This window comes from Euphorbia lathyris, chromosome 8 (assembly GCF_963576675.1).
Source record: "Euphorbia lathyris chromosome 8, ddEupLath1.1, whole genome shotgun sequence".
Lineage (NCBI taxonomy): Eukaryota > Viridiplantae > Streptophyta > Magnoliopsida > Malpighiales > Euphorbiaceae > Euphorbia > Euphorbia lathyris.
Genome location: NC_088917.1, coordinates 52467382 through 52491925, shown reverse-complemented (window position 1 = coordinate 52491925; position 24544 = coordinate 52467382). Strand labels below are relative to the sequence as shown.

At 36.9% G+C, this 24544-nt stretch overlaps 1 protein-coding gene across 1 annotated transcript; it reads left to right on the top strand.

The window, feature by feature from the left end:
- The first annotated feature begins 563 nt into the window (after window positions 1–563).
- Window positions 564–7171, top strand: LOC136202204 (transmembrane 9 superfamily member 8-like). The gene is made up of 7 exons (XM_065992702.1): window positions 564–825; window positions 3637–3801; window positions 4832–4941; window positions 5073–5181; window positions 5268–5380; window positions 5464–5617; window positions 5727–7171. The coding sequence occupies exons 1-7, from the start codon at window positions 715–717 to the stop codon at window positions 6882–6884; spliced, it is 1920 nt and encodes a 639-aa protein (XP_065848774.1). The 5' UTR covers window positions 564–714; the 3' UTR covers window positions 6885–7171.
- The last annotated feature ends 17373 nt before the right edge of the window (window positions 7172–24544 follow it).

Genomic DNA, 24544 nt, shown 5'->3' with positions numbered 1-24544 from the left:
CGACGAAAAATTAAAAATTCTTCTAATTTTTGACGAAAAATGCAAAATCGTCATGAAAAATATGTATTATTTTCATGAGTTCTTTGATAAAAAAATATAAATCTTAATGTTTCCGACTCGTAATCATCCATTTTCACGGTTCGGATTGTCACATATCAATTATGTTCATAATTTTAATTATTGTTGTTCAGGTTTATGATTTTGGAGAGAAAACCCAAAAAAGATAGAGATGATTTGAGAAAATTCCATTTTCTTGTTTCAAAAAGTGAGGAGGGCAAATATGTCACAAATGGGCGGTGGACCGGAATTTGGGTGCGGTATATAGCAGCTCACACCTCTCTTTCTTTCTTTCTTTCTTTCTTTCTTTCTTTCTTTTTTTTTTTTTTTTTTTATGAAGAGAAAAAAACTAATAACTTCCTAATATAATATCAACCGCAAGATGAAGTTAAGATCGTACGGCAAATAAATTAACAAAAATGTCTATCGAAATCCACCAACTCTGTTTTTGTATTGTGGCTCGTGGGCCGCTGGGAGCCTGCCTTGCCCTCGTGTTTCCCCTGTTGTATTAGTAAGGTACAAACGAAACACTCCCCATTTTTAATCTTGTACACAAATAGAAGCTTGAACAATTTTTAGAGAGAGAAACTGAGAGTAAAGGAGAAGAAAAAGAGTAGAAAATTGTTGGATCTAGATTTTCCAGCTCTTTCTTCTACTATGGCGAGAGCTTCTCTCGCATTCAAATCATGGATCTGCGTTTTTGCTTTCCTCTTGGTCCACTCTCATTGCTTCTATCTCCCTGGCGTCGCCCCTGAGGATTTCCTTACAGTAACTTCTTCATTTTCTATATCAACTTTAACTTCTGTTTTGGGATATATTGATTAGGTCTAGATCTTGTTGAATTTGTTTTTTTGACCCTACTGTATATGATACTTGTTGCGGGATCACGCTCTTTGATTTATTTTCTATTTTATTTTATTTGTAGGATGGATCATCATCTTTAGTTATTTGGTCTCTCTTTGGTTGAGATCTATGCTGCGTTTTGCTAGTTGTGGTTGGCTAATATACTATTAACGATGCAAGTTTAGGAATTCTGGAGATGGCATTAGTTGGTTAAGTGTATGAATTGGTTAACTGTATGAATTGACTTTCATAGGCAATTCAATTTTGAGCGATTAAAGGATCTATTAGATCAACTCTGTCAACTATAGCTGCTTTTGGTTTCTTAGAATTTAAGGGTTAAAAAGAAGAGTTCATTTTCATTTTTATTTTTGGAAATTGGAGTAATTATTTGTTTTAATATTTATTTCTTTCTTGTTGATAATTTTGCCTTCTAGCGTCTAGCAACACATTACAGTAATTTGTTTTTCACATATGGCTCAGAAAAGTGAGAAGAAAGACTTCCTTATGATGGTTTTTGACTTGAACTACATTATACTTTGAATATGCTTCGTGTAAATCTAAACATTTTTGTAAATGCCTTGATGCACTTTGAGAGAAAAAATGCCACCTAATTTAAGCAGTAAAGCATTGGAGAATATGCATGATACATGTATATATATATATATATATATATATATATAACATTTGTTTGCTTTGATGTTGTCATGATTACTAAAAACATTTCAGCACTTAATGAACTGTAACTAACTAGTTTTAATTAGTTTTTCTACTGAAGAATGAATGAATTAAAAGTTATTTGGATTGAAGATGACTGCAGAAATTATATTTTGTGATTTTTTTTAATTATCAATCCTAAGTTTAGATTAGTTTTGCAGGATTTTTTTTTCTTTTTAATTTCAGTATATGTATGTTCGTGTATCTCTGCATGTGTGCATGTGCAATCCGGATTTGAACTTGTGGATTTTCCCGGAAGTTCCCTAGTTGGCCATTTGTCCACCATTTGCACACTTGTCCTAGAGGAACCAACTTAACCAAATCTTATTTGCAAGCGGTAACTTGTTGCATAACTCTTCACTTCCCTTGAACTATATGCTTGACCTTAAGCACAAAGAATAGATGGATTTTTGTGATATTGAGGTTGGTGTTTCCTCCATGTCCTTTCTTTCAGGTGACATTTCATCAATACCTTTCAACTAGAATAACTGTTTGCAATGATGGCCAAATTTTGGCTCTTCTCTTGTCCATCTCAACTCTGCATAATTGCTTTGCGGATTGGGTTCTAGAAGAGCCACTGACATAATGTTCTGGGATTCTCAAATGGCTCTTCTCTTTGTTGATTCACTGTCCTTTTATATAACATTGACAAACTCATGGCAATAGTCAAATCTCTTGAATGCTGCAACTAAATACTCAGTGCTATAGCTTCCTCAAGTCCACTAATGAAACTCTCAATCTTTTCGTCATGTATAAAAGAACTGGTGTGCTGCTAATTGTTCAAACCTTGTTAACTTGCTTTATATTTTGCTCATTTGTCTCAATTTGGATAATTTCCTTATATCATTGCTCTGGATTGGTGGACCAAATTTTATGTTGCAATTGGTATAGAAGTTCAATTAATTTAATTGCTGGTAATCCCTGTCATAGTTGCGCATCTCCTTCCAAGTAAAACTAAGTTATCATTGCTGTCGTTTGATGTCAAAAGAATGCTCATACCTACTTACATTTTAAAGGATCACATTTGCCATAATCATGATTCATGATGATAGTTAGAAAATTGAACATTTTTTTTTATAAAATTCAGCTCTAAACTTTTTGTCTTAGGTTCTTGTTGTCCCCATTTGTTTTGATAAGCTTTTCTTTTTTCCCTTGCCTCAAGGCTACTGATAAAGATTTCTTTGAACAGCTCATTTCACCTTCAAAATTCTTCCTTTTCCCATTCACTTTGTCTCTTTCCTTATCCTCTTGGTATATGTCCAGAGAGACCTCAAATTGATACTTGAAAAGTAAATAGGTCTAGCATGACGACCTGCTATAATGTCAAATTGTTAAATAATTTAGCCCTAACTGTAGTCTGAATACCTTGTGCCCTAAGCTCGCCAACATATTATGTCGGGACCCAAGCTTGGCAGTCTTTCCCTTTCTACCAATCTTCAGCATAATGCAGTGAGAGCTTCTTGGAGAGGATTCCCTGATGTGGAACCAATTAATTTTTCAAAACTAATGCCTAAGTGTTATTCCAGCAAGCTCTTTAGAAAGATACAAAGCAAACTTCCCATCATAGACTTCCTCAAATCAGGAATATAAATTAAAATCTCCTAGAAAACTTCCGGGAAATAAAAAATTGAAAAAAAGCAGTTTATTAAATTCAGAATTCAAATAATTTGTATCAAGCAGATAGACTCTCTGCTTGCCATGTGTTTATCACTTGTACACCTGTCCAAAAGGCACCAACTTAACCAAATCTGGTTGGTAGCACGTCCAGCTTGCTGTATAAGTATAATAATTCCACTTTGATTTTTATGTTTGCTTAATTTTAAATGCACTGGCTTTATACTTAGAAGCTTTGTAGGCTGAGTGTGGATTTTAATTGAGTCCATTTTTTTATGGATAAGGCATTTATGTCTTTCCAATTGAATATTGGTCTTGTTTGTGGTTTGTGATCTAATGATGTTGCAGTCAAGCAATTCTGGACATGACTTCAACCTAACCTGCTTTAATTTTGTCTATTTTTGTAAGGGGGATGAACTGAAGGTGAAGGTGAACAAATTGACTTCTACAAAAACACAACTTCCTTACTCGTACTATTCTTTACCATACTGTCGTCCAGATAAAATTGTTGACAATGCTGAAAATCTTGGGGAAGTTCTCCGTGGCGATCGGATAGAAAACTCCCCATATGTGGTAAGCTATATATCTTAGGCCTCGTTTGTTTGGGAGAAAATATTGTGTTTTGGAAAATTTTATGCAGGGAAAATAACATATTTTTCAGTGTTTGGCAACAACACTGGAAAATATTTTTCGGTGTTTGGCTACAACATTAGAAAATATTTTCCAACCACTAAAAACGTGAAAAGACAAAAAAAAACATGAAAATTTATTAAAAACACAAAAAGTGAAAAAATGCGAAAATCACGAAAATTAAAAAAATATTAAAAACATGGAAAAAAGTGGAAAAACAAGAAAAGGTGAAAAAAAAATGTTAAAAACACGAAAAAAGTTTTTTCATATTTTCACATTTTTGGCATTTTTTGTACGTTTTCTCGTGTTATTAACATTATTGTGTTTTTTTTCATTTTTTCGTATTTTTCACGTTTTCGTGTTTTTTACGTTTTCGTGTTTTGTTTGCATTTTTTGTCTTTCCATGTTTATCGCGTTTTTCACTTGTCACGTTTTTATGTTTTCGCGTTTTTCGTATGTTTTCACGTTTTCGTGTTTTTGGTATTTTTCACGTTTTTGTATAATTCGTGTTTTCTCATTTTTTCGCATTCTTCATGTTTTGTGCTTTTTCAATTGTTTACTTTTTTTTGCGTTTTTGTATTTTTCACGTTTGTTCACTTTTCATGTTTTTTGCAGGTTTTTTTTTTTCATATTATCGTGTTTTGTAACGTTTTCACGTTATTCATGTTTTTTTTGTGTTTCATATTTTTGTATTTTTACATTTTTTTAACGTTTTTCTCATTTTTCTCTAAACGTGTATGTTTTGGGGAAAATGTTTTACCCTTTTAAAAAGGTAAAACATTTTCCCTTATTTCTTCCTTCCTTTTCCATTGACTTACTACTTATTTTCCTTTGACATATTTTCCTGTCCAAACAAAACACTGGAAAATTGGGAAAATATTTTCCTGCAGAATATTTTCCCCCAAACAAAGTATTCATATGTATGTTCATATTGCCCTATACTGGCATTGCTGACATATGCATTTTGTTACAGTTTAAAATGAGGGAACCACAAATGTGCAAAATCTTATGCCGTGTTACACTTGATGCAAAAACTGCAAAGGAATTCAAGGAAAAGATAGATGATGAATATCGTGTGAACATGTAAGGCATTTTTGCTGGGACCTATGTACTCTCAAATACGAACTGAACTCGCATACTGTAAATTTTATCTGATAACAAAATATTGCAATTTTGTTGAATTACTAGCATATGTTTCTTTTATCACTTAACAGGATCTTGGATAATCTTCCCTTAGTTTTCCCAATTCAAAGGCCTGATCAGGAAAATTCCGTTGTATATCAACATGGCTTTCATGTTGGTCTCAGAGGACAGTATGCTGGAGTAAGTGCCAAAGCAATCACATTGTCTTTCATAATTGATGGAAATACATGTTCAAGCCTTTTTATATGCATTATTTTTTTTTTCAGAGCAAAGAGCAAAAGCATTTTATTCACAATCACTTAGCATTTACTGTCAAATATCACAAAGATGCTCAGACAGATTCAGCAAGGATTGTTGGATTTGAAGTAAAACCATACAGGTTATCTATATAGGCTCTTTTAAAAACTTAATTTGAATAATGTTATCCTTTATGCTGAGACTTAGATGCTTTATGAAATCTAGTGTAAAGCATGAGTTTGAAGGTGACTGGAAGAAAGAGAATACCCGTTTAACAACCTGCGATCCCCATGCAAAACGTTTGGTTACCAACTCTGAAACTCCTCAAGAAGTAGAGGAGAAGAAGGACATAATCTTTACATATGATGTTGAGTTTCAGGTCAGACTTTATGCTCACTTTTGTTAATTGTTTAATGTATAAACTTATTCAAACATTGCCTCAGGCTTTTAATAATGTTCTATAAAAATATTGATTTTTTACCATGCAGGAAAGTGATGTGAAGTGGGCATCTCGGTGGGATACCTATCTTCTGATGGCTGATGATCAGATTCACTGGTTTTCAATTGTTAATTCATTGATGATTGTTCTTTTCCTTTCGGGTATGGTGGCTATGATCATGCTGCGCACCCTTTATCGGGATATTTCCAAATACAATCAACTAGAGACCCAAGAAGAAGCCCAAGAAGAGACTGGGTGGAAATTGGTCCACGGTGATGTTTTTAGACCCCCGGTAAATTCAGATTTACTCTGTGTCTATGTTGGGACAGGTGTTCAGTTTTTTGGGATGATTCTTGTTACCATGATCTTTGCTGCTCTCGGTTTCCTTTCTCCTTCAAACCGAGGCGGGTTGATGACAGCCATGCTTCTCCTTTGGGTTTTTATGGGCCTTTTTGCTGGATATGCATCAGCTCGTCTCTATAAGATGTTCAAGGGAACAGAATGGAAGAAAATAACCCTCAAAACGGCCTGCATATTTCCTGCAACAATATTTGCTGTTTTCTTTGTCTTGAATGCTCTTATATGGGGTGAGAAATCTTCTGGGGCCGTGCCATTCGGAACTATGTTTGCCCTGGTATTTTTATGGTTTGGTATCTCTGTCCCACTTGTCTTTATTGGAAGTTACATTGGCTTTAAGAAGCCAACAATTGAGGATCCAGTGAAAACAAATAAAATACCTAGGCAGATCCCCGAACAAGCCTGGTACATGAACCCAGTCTTCTCTATCCTTATTGGAGGAATTCTCCCTTTCGGAGCTGTGTTTATTGAGCTCTTCTTCATTCTTACATCAATCTGGTTGCATCAGTTCTACTACATTTTCGGTTTCTTATTCATTGTCTTTGTGATCCTTCTAATCACTTGCGCGGAGATCACAATTGTACTTTGCTACTTCCAACTATGCAGTGAGGACTATCTGTGGTGGTGGAGGTCGTACCTAACATCAGGTTCCTCTGCGCTATATCTTTTCCTTTATGCTGGTTTCTACTTCTTCACAAAGCTTGAGATATCAAAGCCAGTGTCTGGTATCTTGTACTTCGGGTATATGCTGATTGTGTCACATTCATTCTTCGTGCTGACTGGTACTATCGGCTTTTATGCCTGCTTCTGGTTTACCAGACTGATTTATTCATCAGTTAAAATTGATTGAGCATTAGATCCTTGGCTTTCTGAATGATCGTGCACTGTTTGTCTCTACACGTGAACCCTGCAAATTATTCCGACGTGGTCAGAAATGTGGGAGCTATTGAGTCACTATAATCAGGTTCAGTTTTGAATTGTCAATTCTTAGAAATTGTTATTAGCCGTTTCCATACAGTTTCTTTTAACAGGTTTAGCTTCTTTTTTTCTTTTTTACTTTTGTCCTTGTGTTATCTGTGTTAATGTGACGATTAAGGGTACTGTCTTTATTTTAGAACAAAAACAATTATTGTATCATTTTTATGCTTTTCTGTTCATACCACACGAAATATGGAATCTCTGGAGAATCAATAATCTGTCATTTCAATTCCAAAAAAAAAAACCCCACTATTTAACTCTTTATTTCGTAATAACATAATTTTTATGAAAATTTTATCTCATTGTTGAATTCATGTCTTCATCTAGAGTTCGACAATTTCGTTTCCCAAAGTACATCACAATCTTTTCCCTGAAATAGTTACTGTAAATGTTGAGGTTTATTCACAATTAAAAGCGTTCTATATTTGAGTTTGTTTTGTTGTCCACTTGTGCTGGGATTCATTTTCGCTTTTCCGTTAATCAACTCCAAACTGGTCCGGGAATAACAATTTGAAGAGAAAGATGTTGCAAAATATATGGATAAGAAAAGAGTACAGAATAGCTTGATTATATTTAATAGATTTTACACTTGCAACTTTGAACCTATTAATAAGATCTAACTACTAAAAGAAAAAGGGTAAACCATTACGAATTAGGGTTGATTTGAGTGGTTAAGGGTTTCAAGTCGCTTAAGCTAGATCTCGAATTCTAGTCTTGATGTACGCAGGAAGCTTTAATTAGGAGAATATCCATTTAAAGGTTGCCTGACGAGTCTCGAACCGAGAAATTGGAACTGGTCTTGGCAGATTTTTTTTTTTTTGTTTTGTTTTTACAAATGAACATGTCATATATATTTATTAGACCCGGCAAAGCGACACACGACCCGATGACACGACACGAACACGACATGTTTTTTTAGTGTTAGTGTTTAGGGTTTTATGACACGACACGAACGTTGACACGACACGAAATGACACGTTAATTTTCGTGTCAACCCGAAAACACGAAACTGACCTGAAATTTAATTAAAGAAATTAAAAAAATTAAACATTATAATAAACTAGGTTAAAAATAGTCATGTCTTTTCTTATTTATTAGAGTATAAATATAAAGCGTATAAAAAAGCAGGTCAGGTCGTGTCATGTTAGCATGTTAGGTCGTGTTAGCAGGTCAGGTCGTGTCAATTTAATTGGTTGTGTAAAAAATTCGTGTCATGTCGTGTTTACCGTGTCAAGAGCAGGTCGTGTTCGTGTTCTGATTTTGTGACACGAAAAGTTTTCGTGTCGTGTTTGTGTTACAGGTTTTGACACGAACCCGAAACCTGACACGACACGAACACGGAAATTGCCAGGTCTAATATTTATATTTCCATCTCTTTTTTCTTTGGAATTTTCATATTTCCACAGCTTTGGGCTACCACCCAGGCAGTACGATAGAATAATACATATGAATTTTTGGTTGGCAATATGGTTATCAGCAAAATTAGTTCGTTTTCATCATGATCTTCCCCAAACTCAAACAACACATTAGTAATTTCCAACATTAAATAAAGTGTTTAAAAAATGAATATCTAATTTGTAATGGAATGGTGATTTTATTATACTGTTTGGTTGACAAATAAAACAAAATGATAGAATATAATAAAAACAAAATGATAGGATGTAATGACCATTACAATACTTATCTTTCCTAATTAAATGTAATTATAAAATTTTATTTACATAATTAAAATAAACGAAAAACATGAAAAATGATAAAAACGTGAAAAGCATAAAACACGGAAAATGAAAAAAATTAAATCGAAATCAAATATAAAATTATATTAACTGAAATCAATAAATTAATGTATAATTTTATGTTTTTTCATACTTTTATTTACATTTTTCTCGTTTTTTTAGTTTCCATTTTTAACATTTTTCACCCTTTTTTATTCTCCTTTTTCTGGTTTCCCGTTATTTTTTCATTTTTCGCGTTTTTTTTTGTTTTTTTTTTCCGTTTTCAATTTTTCATGTTTTTCTACTTTTTGCTTTTTTGACAATGATGAGATGTGAGATTTGATAAATGAGAGGTTAGATGAAGCTTTGAAAGTAGGAATTAGAATTACATGCTTTTTGGATAAAATGAGAATTCAAGTTAATTTTCTATGTAATGGAATTACAAGAGTTGTTGAACAAAATTTAACTAATGGTTTTCTCATTCTATTACACCAAAATTGTAACATGCAACCAAACATGATAATGGACATTGAATGTAATGGTCATTCCATTACAAAGTCCACTACACCTTACCAAACGGGACCTAAAATTAAATTAAATGAAGCTTAAACTTAATTTATTGAATTAATCGAATAAAAATTATTTTAAATACAAATAGCTACACTAGAAGTCGTTCCAATCCGAACTTTACACATCTGAATTATAAAATCATGTTCACATGCATCTTAATGACCAAATGAATTTGATCATTCATCGTTAGATCTAGATTTATTAAATGAATTTAGTCATTAAAACCGTTGAATTATATATAACATATACATTAAAATGAAATGTTTAGAATGATAAATAATCGAAATAAGTAAAAATATGATTGATACCTCGGAGTTATAGCCACAATAAAAAAACAGTGCATTCTCACGAGCCGTTGCCGCTGCCGCTCCCATTTAGCGTAGTTCTCAACTCCATTCCACTGCAGCTGCTCATCATTCACCACTGATACTTCAAATTCTCCATCTCTGAGTGAGTAAGTGCTTATAACTCGTTGAATTCTCTTTCACCTGAGCTATTCGAAATTCTTAGCCAACACCCACAAATCGCAAAGTTAGTTCTAGAGCTTTAATTTTGCTTGGGTTTTTTATGAAATTGATTGAATGGAATGGTCTATTGATGTTATTGGAAGGTAACTGATGTTTCTTTTGTCTATGGGTATGAATTGTTTAAGCCTCAATTTGATAAAACAAGCACAAACTTTAGTATGCCTTACAGGTGTTTGATAAAATGTCTGAACGATAAGAACAAGTAGAATTCTGTTCTAGTTGTTTTTAAGTTGATTTTTAGTTATTCCAATAATTTTTTGGGGTTTGAATGCACTTTGGAAAATTAATATACCAAATACGGGAATCAAAGAGGGAGAAGGGCCGTGCCGCCGGTCTCTCCTTTGCGTCGCCGGCCTCCCCGCGCTACCATGCCGCCAGCCTTTCCCTCCGCGCCGTCCATTCCGGGTCCAGAGTCCATCGCTTTTTTGTTTGATCGGCGGGACTTTTCCAAATTTGTCTCTGGATCTACTTCTCTTCCGTCTATTCCGGCGACTCCTCTGCTAGCGCCGACATTTGCTGCTGTGGTTAAGAAGGCCGTTATACCTACGGCTATCCCGGCCCCGACTCTGCCTCTGATTTCTGAAGAAGGAGGGTTCAGAGCCGTCAAAATTCCGCAATCAATATACGAGGAGCGGGTGAAATTGTTCCAACACTCTGTAATTGGGAGAATTTCGTTGAACAAAGGCGAGAGCCCTTGGAAGCACGCTGAATTGAAGCAACGTCTGAACCAGGTATGGAAACGATGGATTGGCAACTTATATCTTTGGGCAAAGGTTTTTACCAAATTATTATGCCCGATGAAAATGCATTGCAAACTATTTGGGGAATGGGTGCCATTTCCCTTAAGCCGAGAATTATTCGGTTTACTCCTTGGACTCCGGGATTCAATCCTGACACACATAAGTCCACTTCTGCACAAGTATGAGTTAGATTATATAATTTGCCTTGTGAATTTTGGGACACTCGAATAATTGCCAGTATTGCATGGGTGATTGGGGTTCCGATTCGCTTTGATCATAACACTGTGAATGTAGAATTTGGACATTATGCTAGGGTGCTTGTTGATGTTGATCTTTCTTGTGAAATTCAATCAAAGCTTAGAGTTGACACTGATAGTCATAAGCAATGGGTTTATCTTGAGTATGAGCGTTTGTCGGCGCTTTGTGGAACTTGTTCATCAATTGGACATACCTCAGCTAAATGCAGGAGAAATCTCAAGGAACAACCTACGCCACAGACCCAGAGGACTTTTCATTCTGGAAAGGGGCAGGGGGCGAACCGTACTAACACTGAGCAGGCTAAGGTTCAGAAGGATCCTCAAACTTCTGTTCAGGATCCTGTGGATGTAGAGGAGGGCGAAATTGTTGCTCCTCTGCAACTTGTGCTGCACCAATCGGCTAACAATGACAGTTTGGGACATGAGGAAGAAAATAAAAGTTGGGGTGAGCGAAATAATGAAGATAACATTTCTGTATCGGGTTCTGAAGGATCCACATAGCCTTTTTCACCAATGGTTGATATCAATTGCATCCCTGAGGTGAATACCGAATGGATTACTACTAGGAAGAAAGCTAAGTCCAAGACAAAAAAAGATGGGGCAGATTCCCGCTCTAAGGAGCGGGGCAGTTCTTCACTACCTAAATGATCATTCTCTACTGGAACTGCAGGGGTATTAATAACCCTAGTATGTAGAAGGCTCTGAAACTCATTTGTTCTGTCAATCATCCGGATCTGGTATGTATATCTGAACCTATGGTTGCTTTGGATAAGATTCGCTCTTTTTTCTGGAATTCTATTGGCTTGCAGTTTGTTGCTGGGAATCCTTGTAATTCTATTTGGCTTCTTTGTAAAATTGGTACTCTTCATCTCTGCTCTCTGATTCTTTGTCATGATAAGCACATCTCGATCAATTATGGTAGTGCCACGGTTTACTCTCAGCTCTCTTTCGTCTATGGCAGTAATTTTTTTGGCAGAAGACGTATGCTTTGGGATTCTCTCAGTGCTGTTGTGGGCAGTAAAAAAAAAACTGGTTATCAGTGATTTCAATGTAGTCATCGGTACTCATGAAAAGACGGGTCATAGTCCTTCTGCCATTGTTGTAGGGACTTTCGCGGTTTTATTAATAATAACGGCCTTGCGGAAATTAATAGTTCTGGTATGCAATTTATTTGGACTAATGGCCGTATTGGCCCGGAACATGTTGAATGTAAACTTGACAGGGCTTTTGTGTCTGATGATTTTGTTGATTCCTGGGATTCAATCAGCTGTTTTGTTCTCCCTCGCCATCAGTCTGATCACAGTCCGTTACTTTTGGTATGCAAAAAATGGCTTGGCTCGACTGACCCGCTTCTGTTTCCTCTCTATGTGGACTACACATGAATCACTAAGGGGTTTGATTGTCGATCATTGGAGTAACAACCATGTTTCTCTTCCACCGGCGCAACTTCTTTGTCATAAACTTAAATCTTTGAAGCCTAAACTGCGTATTTGGAACATAGAAGTTTTTGGTAGGGTGGAAGTAAATATTGCTGCTGCTCAGTCCAGGCTAGCTGAAATTCAAAGAGACATCTCAGTGCAGGGTTTGAATGAGAATTGGCGACTGATTGAGGCAGAAGCTCAGCGCGATCTTGATCTTCAACTTCACTGGCAAGAATTGCTTCTCCGTGATAAAAGCAGAGAAAATGGCTTAAAACGGGAGATCAGAACTCCAATTTTTTTCACCGTTCGGCAAAAGGTAGAAAAATTCAATCATCAATGGATTCTCTTCTCATTAACGGAATCTTGGTTGATGATGAGAATATCATTTCTCAACATGTTGTAGAATACTTCTCCACTCTTTTTACTGGCAGCAGGCTAGCTATTAATCAGGATTCTATTTTTATGGTTATTCCGGATTTGGTCAATTTGGTGGACGATGATAACCTCACGCGGCGGCCAGCGCTTGATGAGATCCGTGCTGCGGTTTTCAGTCTTAGTCGCGATAGCTCTCCGGGTCCAGATGGATATGGGGGGTTTTTCTACCAGCACTTTTGGGATGTAATTGGTTCAGATGTCTGTAAGATGTTGCAGAGTTTCTTTGATACTGGTTGTATGCTACCAGGTATGATTCTAGTATTTTGACTTTTCTTCCCAAAGTTGTTGAAGCTAATGAAATTCAACATTTTCGACCTATCGCCATGAGCAATTTTAACTATAAGATCATTTCAAAGATCCTTGTTGATAGGCTGGCGCCTGTCGCCACGCGCATTATTTCGGATAACCAATTCAAATTCATTTCTGGCAGAAGCATTCATCATTGCATTGATGCGGCCTCGGAAGGGGTAAATATGTTAAACAAGAATTGCTTTGGCGGAAATATGGCTTTGAAGATTGATATCAGGAAAGCTTTTGACACCATTGACTGGAATTTTCTTCTGGCTGTTCTTGAATCTTTTAGTTTTTCTTTGCAATTTAGAAGCTGGATTTTGGAAGTTCTTCGGTATGCTCGTATGTCAATTGCTTTTAGAGGGGGTAGCAAGGGCTATTTTAGCTGCTCATGTGGGGTTCGGCAAGGAGATCCTCTTTCTCCAATTCTATTTGGTATTGCAGAGGACTTCTTTAGTCGTTGGCTGGCCAAGTTGGTGGGTGAAGGCAAATTTCAACCCATGGTTTATCACAACACTGTTGGTCCCTTGTAAGGTTGCAAGTATAGTTCCAAGGGGGGGTTAGGAACTATTTAAACTTTTTGTCAATTAGGGCAGACTTCTTTTTCTAAAGAAAAAGGTTTGAACAACGGCGCTGAGTAAACAGCAAGATACTGGCTTAGTCAACAGGTGACTAGGTCAGTTTCTTAACTTGAGTCAGGAGATAGCACTTAGAGTCTATTCCTGAGCTCAGACGTTCAACGCGCACAACTCAATTTGACCTCTTTACTTGGTCAGTTTTGATTATTTAAAGCAAGCAATATAAATAAGGAGTTAAAGGTAAGAAATACTTCACTCAGCAGATTTATCCAGGTTCGGCTTCTTCTAAGCCTACGTCCTGTCCCCGGAACACGTTCCGAGATTTCAAATCCTCTACTGAGCTCTTTAAAGGTAGAGCCTCAAACCCTTTACAATATCAGCAATTGAGTATGACAAGAGTACCTTCCTCTATACTTCTACTCAATCCTAATCTCTCGCTGAGTACTTAAAACCGAGTACTCAGCCTCTCCTTTCTATCTCTAGAAATGATAAGTGTTTTGTCCTAATACAAAGATGTGCTAAGACACTTTAGACGATTTAACAATCACTCTAGACTTTTACACAAATATAAGAAATTGTAGTGTAAGATTTGCTTTGCTTCTTGCTTCCAGAACTTGTGTAGAAATTTGGTCAGCGTAACTGCTTAATCAAGTTCTGTGTCTTGTGAAGCTTATGATGGCACTATTTATAGAGACTTCTGGGCGTCGGTCATTTCGAATTTCGAAATAACCGTTGGAGGGAAACGGCTATATGTCGTTGTCATCCTGACTTGCTCAGAGCTCTCGGCCAATCACAATCGTGTATCTTCTGTCCTCGGTCAGCTCAGCAGATGGTCTCTCCTTTTATGGTAAGGTCAACTGGACAGCATACTGTGTCGTCTGAACTTTGCCAAAAGAGGAAACACTTTGTCTGGAAGTTTTCCTTCGCCAGCTGCTGTCTTGTACGTTTGTCGAGACTACTCAGCATCTTCATCTTGAAGTTGTTCCCGAAGGTCTTCTAGATCCTTCCGTTTGCTGAGTTGCGTTTTGTTCAAAACGGCAACGTCTTGACATACGCGGGCCGAGTGTACTGAGTTGTTTGACTTGGGCCTTGGCTTCCGTAATGGGCTTGGGCCATTTAATCCTTATGTCTTATACAGTTTTAACTCAACATTGAACAAACACATTAGTAGAATAAATTAAAGCATTTAAACTTGGTGTGTTTAGAATATGTATTTTAATTATACTTAAACAATTTTGTCAAATCAAAATTATGTGGAAAGATGTTTCAACAAACACTACTCTTTTTCCTTCTCACCTCTTATATGCAGATGATATGTTAATTTTTGGCAGGGCTACTCTCAAAAATATGAAATGTGTCAAGGACCTTTTCAACTTTTATGCAGCCATATCGGGTCACATGGTTAACTGGGATAAATCTGCAATTTATTTTGGGAACAGTATCAGCAATCAGCGCAGCAATCGGCTCATTAATATTCTGGGTATTCGTGTTGCTCGGCTGCCGTTTAATTATCTTGGGGTGCCAATTTTTCAGGGGGCGCCAAGGGCTCGTTATTTACAGCCGCTTATGATCGTTTCCTCGCTAAATTTAGTCTCTGGAAGGGGCGGTCACTCTCTTTAGCAGGAAGGCTAACTCTGATAAAGTCTGCATTAACTGGTGCTCTAATTCACTCACTTATGATTTACAAGTGGTCATCCTCTCTCACCACAAAGATTGCTAAAGCGCTCAGAAACTTCCTTTGGACTGGGGACAAGGATCAGAGAAAGCTTCTTACTGTCAAATGGAAGAAGTGCTGTCAATTGTATGAATTTGGGGGGCTAGGTATCAAGGATATTGGACTGTTCAACAATTCTCTTCTTGGTAAGTTCAGCTGGGATTTGATTCAAAAAAATTGGTTATATCCCTTCTTTGCTGCGAAATCGTTTCCTTTATCAATCTGGTATGCCTAAGCGCTATATTTCAAATTCATCGGTTTGGACCTCTGTTCGACCAATTTATGATCAGATTAGTTTGGAAGTGACCTGGTGGTTTGGAGACAACTCTGAATTGAATTTCTGGACGGACTCTTGGATTGCACCGATGGTTGCAAATCAGCTCGGCATCCCGACAAATATACAGCGCAAGCTTTATGACCTGCTTCACTCCTTTCGCGCTGATGAATCCTAGACTAATTTGCATCGACTTCCTGATCTTGTCCAATTGAACATTCAGAGGGTTTCTGGCAGTCGGGACGGAACCGATACTTGTATGTGGAAGCCGACTATGTCAGGTATGTATACTGCCAAAGGTTTTTATAGCTCCTTCTATAACAACACTCCAGTTGAGTGGAACAAATTCCTTTGGAATGCCTTTGTGCCGCCTAGGCGGTCTGTCACCTGCTGGTTAGTGATTCATAGGAAAATTGTCGTGCAAACCAATTTACAGGTATGTGGTTTTTCACTTGCTTCGAGATGTGAACTGTGTAAATGCCATATTGAATCAATTGATCATCTTTTCGTCACGTGTCCTGTGTCGAATAGTCTATGGAGTGTTGTCTTCTCTGTTTTTGGCATACACCGTAGTAGTATGCTGACCTTTGGGAATCTTTTCCGGGAGATTAGAGTTGTCCGTTTACATATTTCTATGAGAAATTTGTGGAATTTGGCTTCTATAACTGCTGTTTGGTACATTTGGTACATCAGGAATATGGCTATTTTTGAAAATGATCTCCCTTCAATCCAATTCCTTCAGAATCAGCTTCACTTTTACATTCAAGAACCAAAATGGATTGTCAATTTGTCGAGCCGTGCTAGGCCTCCGCCAGACCCTATCATTGTTCGCTGGTACCCGCCGCCGTCGGGCTGGATAAAAGTCAATACCGACGGCGCGACGGACGGTGCGCCGGGTATCGCCGGAGCTGGTGGGATTTTCAGAAATTCTCGTGGTTTTGTTATTGGCTGCTATGCTATTAACCTCTCTAGTTCCTACGCGCACATTGCCGAGCTGTCTGCCATTATTTTTGGCGTAGAATCTGCCTGGGAGCGGGGGTGGCACAATTTTTGGATTGAATCGGATTCTGCATATGCGGTGGATATGCTAAACAGAAGGATTACCATGGCTCCTTGGAAAATTAGACAAGACTGGCTTCAATGTTTATCTAGATTCTCGAATATGAATTGCAGAATCACTCATATCTATCGAGAGGGCAATCAGGCGACAGATCAACTTGCCCTTTTTGGCAAGACGGCTACGGCTTTTACATGGTGGCATTCGGCTCCTCATTTTTGTTAATCGTCTGTTTTTGACGACCTATGTAATGTTGCTCATGTTCTTTTTCCTTAATTTTTCTGTTTTGAACCTTTTTTATTTTCCTTTTCCTCCCTTTGTAATTTTTCATTTTTTATTAATAATATTTCGGGTTGATTTGGTGTGTTAGGGGTGCCAACCTAGTTGGGATGTCTAGCCACTTAATCGCGTCCCAATCTTTTATGCAAAAAAGTAAAAATATGATTTTTAGTTTTCAGGATAGTGTATACATTGAGTGGGTTGTAGCAGACACCTCGTGAGCTATAGCAGACACCGTGTGGCCTGTAACAGGGCATATGGGTTAGAGCGAGGTGGTATTGTGGAGGTGTATTCGTCTTAGTCTTAACGTCACCTATGTGGATGGTAACAAATGTTATGGGTGACAATAAGGCAGCAATGGTTGTGTTGTTTACAATTATGCTCTCAAATGGAAGTAATAGTAACGCACATTTATCGCGGAGGCAACAGATCAGCAGACGCGTTGGCTCGTTTTGGGGTCACGACTTCAAATTTAATTTGGTGGCACTCTGCACCTGCCTTCTGTCATGCTTTTGTTTTTAATGATTTATGTAACGTTTCTCATTTACGCACTCTTTGACTTCTCTTTCTTGTATCATTCTTTAATTCTTTTAATAATACTTGGATTTGTTTAGGCTTGCGCTAGGGGGTGCCAACTTAGTTGGGATGTGCGAATGCAAGACTAAACTCGTCCCAGCCTTTCATCAAAAAACAAATGTTATGGGTGGTCATCCGGCATGTGTGTGGTCATGCGAGGCCTCTATGGGCGATAGTCATCTAGCATGTGGATGGTCATTTAGGGGGCGGTAACGACGCATGTGGGAAGTACTGACCGCCTTTGGACGGTAACAAAGGTGCAAAAAATTACATTTTCAACCTCAAAATTAAGAAAACATTACAACTACATCCTTTAGAAATACAATTAAAATAATAATAAAATTAACTATGAAAATACAATATTTATAGGGTAAATAATTTATTAGTCCCCTCCTTTTTACCCAATACATTATTTAGTCCATCTATTTTGAAAAACACATCAAATGTCTCTATCCTTTTTCATTATTAACCTTTGGTTCTTTTGTCTAATTTTTTTAAAGATTTTTAACCATTATATTTAGCATAAACAGACAACAAGAAATAACAAAGTAACATGACCATTTTGTATTGTTGATAAGCCCAAAATATACCTAAATTAACATGCATAAATATGTCAATTTCATGTAAAAAAATATATTAATTATATTATTTTGAAAAGATTTCACGTTGGTATTTGTTGTTTGTGTGCAAGATGTTAATTATTTGGAAAAATCCAAATAGGAGCAAAAATGGAGTAGAAATGAGTGAGAAATCAAGTTTTTTTTAATATCACATACGGGAATCAGAAATCACGTTAGAGAATTGAAGCACATAAACAAAGGAGGAAAAGAAGAGTCTCTGTCACTATCGAGATTTTTAAAATCTCGACCGCGACATGTGTAGCCAGCAAGGCGCGCCTCCTCCTTCCTTATTCTTCCCCTTGTCACGTATGAGATTCTTGAAATCTCTAGAGGGACAGTGAAGCTGTTTAACATATTTTACATGTTTATTTCTCCAACGACGCATCCTTTCATCCGGATAGAGGCAACCCTTCACCAACGGACAAGTCTCTTCAGCATACCTCTTGGAAGATTATAAATAGATGAAGAATTCAGAGTTCAATTGTTACTTTTTGTTACACTTTTTGTGTTACACTTTTGTGTTACACAACACACAAAGAGTCACTACAATGTATAGATTTTATTGTTTATATTAGAGTTTCTTCTTGTCGAGTTTATGCTTCGTAGGCAATTGAAAGATTGCTATTTCGAGGATTCAGCGAGAAAGCCCAGTGTTGCGGGCGACCCACGGTCTGACAAACCTACGAAGTTAAGTAAGGATTGACAAACCAGAACTCTTCCTAGTCAAATGACATTCAAACTTCTTCTTCTCTGTTAACTTGAGATGTTTCAACTCAAACTAATGAATATCTTTTAATTCAATTCCATCACTGTTGTTTCATTCTAAAGTTTGATCAAGCGACATTCTGTAAGAAGCTCTAACGGGTGTTTCATGCAAAGTATTTATAAAGATCTTGGTATTTTTCATGCTAACTTGTTGGGCACTTAAGCAAATTCGGCTTTATATTTGGTCATTACGAGAGATCGATTAATCGGATATAAACACCGCATTTGATTAAGGTAATCAATCAAAAGTGAAAAGGAAAGATTGAATTACAGTTCAATGCTTTTAAATTGAGTAAATCGATAATTCATTATATCTTTCTAAAAAAATCAAAGTTATAAGTTGTGTTTTCGCTTATTATAAATAAACCTTGAAATGAACTTTAATCTAAATATAATTTCTATAAATTGTAATCTTAACTATAACCAAAATTAGAATTAGAAACCATTTAAACCATTAACGATTTTTTATAAACCTCGAGAAAACGAATTTAATCAAATCAATAATTTTTAGGGAAAAGTACAAAAATAAACCTTGTGATTACACCTGTTTTCGAATAAGATCATGTGGTTTAAAAGTTTGCAAAATGGTACCTTGAGGTTCATTCCGTTAGCAAACACATACCAAATTGACTAACGGTGTTAAAAAGTCAAAGAGAAAAGAGTTAATTTAGTCCTTATATTTATTTATTTTATAAATTAACCTATTTATTATCTAATTATTACAAACAAACCCCAAAATAAAAAATAAATATCAAATACACCATCTTTTTTATTTTTTTTTATTTTTAATTTCTCTTCTATTTCTATTTATGTTTCTCTCTCTTCTCCCTCATATTCTTGCTTTGGTTACTAGAGACTCCATTGTTGCCACTGTATGTTGAAGGACCCTTCAAATGGATATATAATAGAATTATGCAGATAATGAAGATGCAACAGCACATACGACAACAATTACTTTGTTGTTTTCTTGGCTGAATTTTTTTATTTCGATTCGGTGGTCTTCCGGTTGGTTTTCCGGAGGAATTGGTTAGGTCTCTGTATCCCGACGGTTTTTGAAGAACCGGTTGCTGTTGTGCAGCCATTTATGATCTGGTAGATGCTATTCTTCAATCAATGCATCAATCAATCTCTGGTATTTGAAAACTCAGAAATATGGATTAGGATTGAAATGATTTGATTAGTAGTTTGCATCGATGAAATGATAGAATTTGGAAATGGAAGATTTGAAAAAGAAGAACGGGATCTGAGAAAAATGAAGATTATGTGTTTTCTCAAAATGAAAGAGCAAAAGATAACGTGGAGGGGTAATGGTATTGTCTCGTTTGGGAAGCTTGGAAGTGTCACAAAAATGGCATCTTCATCTCTATTTTGCAACTCGATTAAACCTTCAACTTCAGTTTTCTTAAGAACCCACTTCCCAATTCCTATTTTTAACGCTTCGTCTGAAATTAGGATCTTGCTTACCTGTTCCACTGAAGTTGTATAATCTGTCTGAAATTGATGAACAATGGGAAACTCCAATTGTGTGGGCTCTTGTGACGTACACTTTGACATGTTTAATCATTAGATTATATTAGATACAAGAGATTAATTCTTAATTACCAGAGAACAAGACGAGGTCCTTCAACATACAGTGGCGATAATGGAGTCCCTTGTAACCAAAGCAAGAATAAGAGAGAGAAGAGATAGGAGGGAGAAAAAAAAATAAGAAATTAAAAAAAAAAAAGATGAAGAAGAGGGTATATTTGATTTTTATTTTTTATTTTGGGGTTTATTTGTGATAATTAGATAATAATGAGAGTTACTTTATAAAATAAATAAATATAAGGACTAAATTAACTATTTTCTCTTTGACTTTTAATACCGTTAGTCAATTGGGTATGTGTTTGCTAACGGAATGAACCTCAAGGTACCATTTTGCAAACTTTTAAACCACATGATCTTATTCGAAAATAGGTGTAACCACAAGGTTTATTTTTGTACTTTTCCCTAATTTTTAATCAAATTATTAAACGTTCTCTGTGGGATCGATACCTTTTATTACTACAAGTGAAACCGGGCATTTGCGGAATTCGTCCAACAATTGTACTATGACTATCTTGAAAATTAAGATGTGTTCTGTTAAAAATCTAAAAAATAGACAAAAGGACCAAAGCGTTAATATTGACAAAAAAATAGGGACCTTAAGATGTATTTTTCAAAATAGAGGACTAAATAGTGTGTTACATAAAAAAGTGGGGACTAATAAATTATTTACCCATATAATAGGGAAAAATACGAAAACAAAGCTCGTGGTTCAGCTATTTTGAAACATAGTTACGTGTTTAAAAATTTGATAAACATGTAACTTGAGATTCATTTTGTTAGCAAAATATGTAAAAAAAAAGACTTGAGAGTCAAAGTCAAAGAGTTCGAGGGATATTTTTGTCTTTTTATTTAATTTATATTTTATCATTTATTTTATTTTTGAACATTACACAATCTCTAACTGACACTTCACCATGTTTCTAAATATTAATACAAAAGCTTCTGGTTTCAGCTATTTTCAAACAAAGTTCTGTATTTAAAATTTTGATAAATACTTGAGGTTCATTTTGTTAGCAAACATGGTCTGAAAAAGATTAACGATGTTAAAAAATATGACATGATAGTCAAAATCAAAGAGTTAAATGAGCATTTTTATCTTTTCATTTAATTTATATTTTATCATTTATTTTATTTTTAAACATGATATTCAAGTGACACCTCACCATGTTTCTAAATACTACATTATATTTTCAATCACTCTTGCTTTCTCTCACTTATCTCTCTTTATTGAAGAGAGATAATAGTATTTAGAAATATGATGAGGAGTCGGTTGGAGATTGGGTAAGGCGTAGGATTTTAAAAATAAAATAAATGATAAAATATAAATTAAATGAAAGGATAAAAATGATCATCTAAATCTTTTGACTTTGACTGACATGTCATCTTTTTTTTAACATCGTTGGTCTTTTCGGACCCTGATTGCTAACGGAATAAACCTTCAGGTATCTGTTTGTTAAGTTTTGAAACACGTTTGAAAATAATCAAAATCATAAGGTTTATTTTTGTACTTTTTCCTTTATAACAAAGTACGAATTTTAAGGGGACTATGAGACTTTGAGAACTCTAACAAGTTGGAACAGTCAGACTATTCCAACAAGGTACAACCTCGTTTCTAAATCCTTATTCTGAAATAATTTTCAATTAATAATGTCAACTAGTAATATTACCGATCAGTTTTAGGTGCATTTTGAGGTGTCGAAGACAGAAAACGTGCCTAACTATTTCTATTGCAGCACTAAAATAATGAAAATACATAAAATGTATAAAATAAATGATGAAAATAATATCCAAGTGAATAAAAAGAGGCAGCAGAGGATTGATCTTGTCTCGGAAACCCGAATTAACATGGGCTAAAGGCATTGCAGAGATCCACAATTAGTGTAAAGGAAAAGTCTGACACCTAATTAATATATGTTAATTTATAATTTGTAGGTCGATTATATGTAGAAGTGGATCTAATCAATTGATTAACCCCTAATTAATCTGGAACAAAAATTAAGAACTACAAACTCTAATCTTGATTTTATCATCCTAGGAACTTATGTAAATCGTAAATTTCAAACCGAGAGTTTAATTTGGGAACAGTCAGCTTTAATGGACTCATATTGAGAAAAACTACGACTCTATGATGACATTTAAGGTGAAATTTAATCTTAGAAATGATCAACGTCTTAATTAAAGCTCGACTTTGTCCCAAACTTCCAAGGAGTGTAACTTGCTTATTACAACTCGAAATCTGGCCAAGCCAAATATGTTAGAACGCTCTCACCAAGTACTATGTGTCTTGTAGCTCCTCAGACCTCAACTAGACTCTAATCGAAAAGTTAATTTTTTGGTACGATTTTTTTTGATTAAAACTTCCATGGAGCATAACCAGATATACAGCGCAACCAGGAACGCCGAACCACGAGGGATGCCTGCGTCCGATCTTCCGGCAGTGTTCCATCTTGAAGGTACCTGATTATCAGACGTCTCCACCCGCTTGCTGCTGCGTCCGCCGTGTCGATCTGTAGCGAGCACTCTGTGTGAATGGCCGGGGCCACAGCAGTCTCGATGAGGGTATGCGCATCACTGGACTACGAGCCCGCTGCGAGAGCGGCAATGGCATCCGCTTCTTCGTTCTCTTCACGTGGGACAAGCATAAGGTCAAAGGTTACTCCTTTGTCTTCGAGATCCTTCAACAAGGATTTGGCGAGGGCCAAGTATCGACACATCGTTGGGTCCTTCACCTTGTAAGTGCCGCTGACGTGGCTAACGACGAGTTTAGAGTCCGAATATACCGTCAGATGTCCGTTTACAATTGTTTTGGATAACCGAAGAGCTGCGACCAGGGCCTCATACTCTGCTTGATTGTTCGTGGTCGGGAAGTCGAGACGGATGGCATACCGTATTCGGAGATTGTTAGGTCTCTGAATTGCAATGCCTGCGCCTGCCCATCCTGGGCCGCAGGATCCGTCCACACTCATGGTCCATATGTCGCCGTTGCAAGTTTTTATCGGCGTGGGGCTGCTGGTTGATGACCCGGTAAACTCCACTATGAAATCAGACAACACTTGGGCTTTGATCGCTGTGCGAGGTTCAAAACGTATATCAAACTGGGATAGCCGGACCGACCAGTTGGTGATCCTACCGGAGACTTCTGGTTTCTAGAGTGCCTTTTTGAGAGGGTAATTGGTCCTGACCACGATCGTATGCGCTTGGAAATATGGTCGAAGGCGCTCGAACGCCTGTGTGATGGCGAACAGAGCTTTCTCAACCTCGGAGTATCGGATCTCAGCACCCTTCAGGACCTTGCTCAAGAAGTAAATTGGGTAGAGCTCCGGTTCCTCTTCTTGAGCTAAAACAATTGCTACCGTTTCATCGGTGATGGTGAAGTATAAAAGAATGTCCCGTCCCTGCTTTGGTACTGACAGTAGGGGGTGGCGAGGAAAGTTTTGATGGCGCTGAATATCGCCTGGAAATCCGTAGACCACCTGAAAGGATGCTCCTTCTTGATTGCCATGTAAAAAGGTAAACATCGCTACGCCGAGCAGGAAATGAACCGTCCCAAGGCGATAATCCTCCCGTTGAGCCTCTAAACTCCCTGTAAGTTGCGCGGTGCTTCCATCGCTAAGATTGCCTCGATCTTTGTAGGGTTGGGCTCGATACCTTTCTCGGACACAACACGACCAAGGAATTTGCCGCTACGAATTCCGAAGAAACATTTCTCCGGGTTCAGCTTGAGGTTGTAATTTCTGAAAATTTTAAACACTTCCGCCAAGTCACGCGGGTGGTCGCTTTCAACAGTGCTTAGGACAACCATGTCATCGATGTATACTTGTACAGTATTGCCGATGAGGTGAGCGAACATCTTATCTATCAGTCGCTGGTAGGTGGCCCCCGCGTTCTTCAACCCAAAAGGCATGACGTTGTAGCAATAAGTGCCTTCATGCGTAATGAAGGAGGTTTTCTCGGCATCGGCCGGGTCCAGAGGGATCTGCTGAAAACCAGCGATGGTGTCAAACTGAGATAAGATTTTCCGACCAGCTGTCTGGTCGAGAATCTGATCTATGTTAGGCAGTGGGTAAGCATCCTTGGGGCATGCTTTATTAACGTTCGTAAAATCTACACACATGCGGTACTTTCC

Bases quoted from the DNA above. Each gene is read 5' to 3' on its own strand.
- LOC136202204 (XM_065992702.1), top strand. From the start codon at position 715: ATGGCGAGAGCTTCTCTCGCATTCAAATCATGGATCTGCGTTTTTGCT. The intron at 4,942-5,072 runs GTAAGGCATTTT...ATCACTTAACAG, and splicing joins GATGAATATCGTGTGAACAT to GATCTTGGATAATCTTCCCT. The intron at 5,381-5,463 runs GTTATCTATATA...TATGAAATCTAG, and splicing joins TTTGAAGTAAAACCATACAG to TGTAAAGCATGAGTTTGAAG.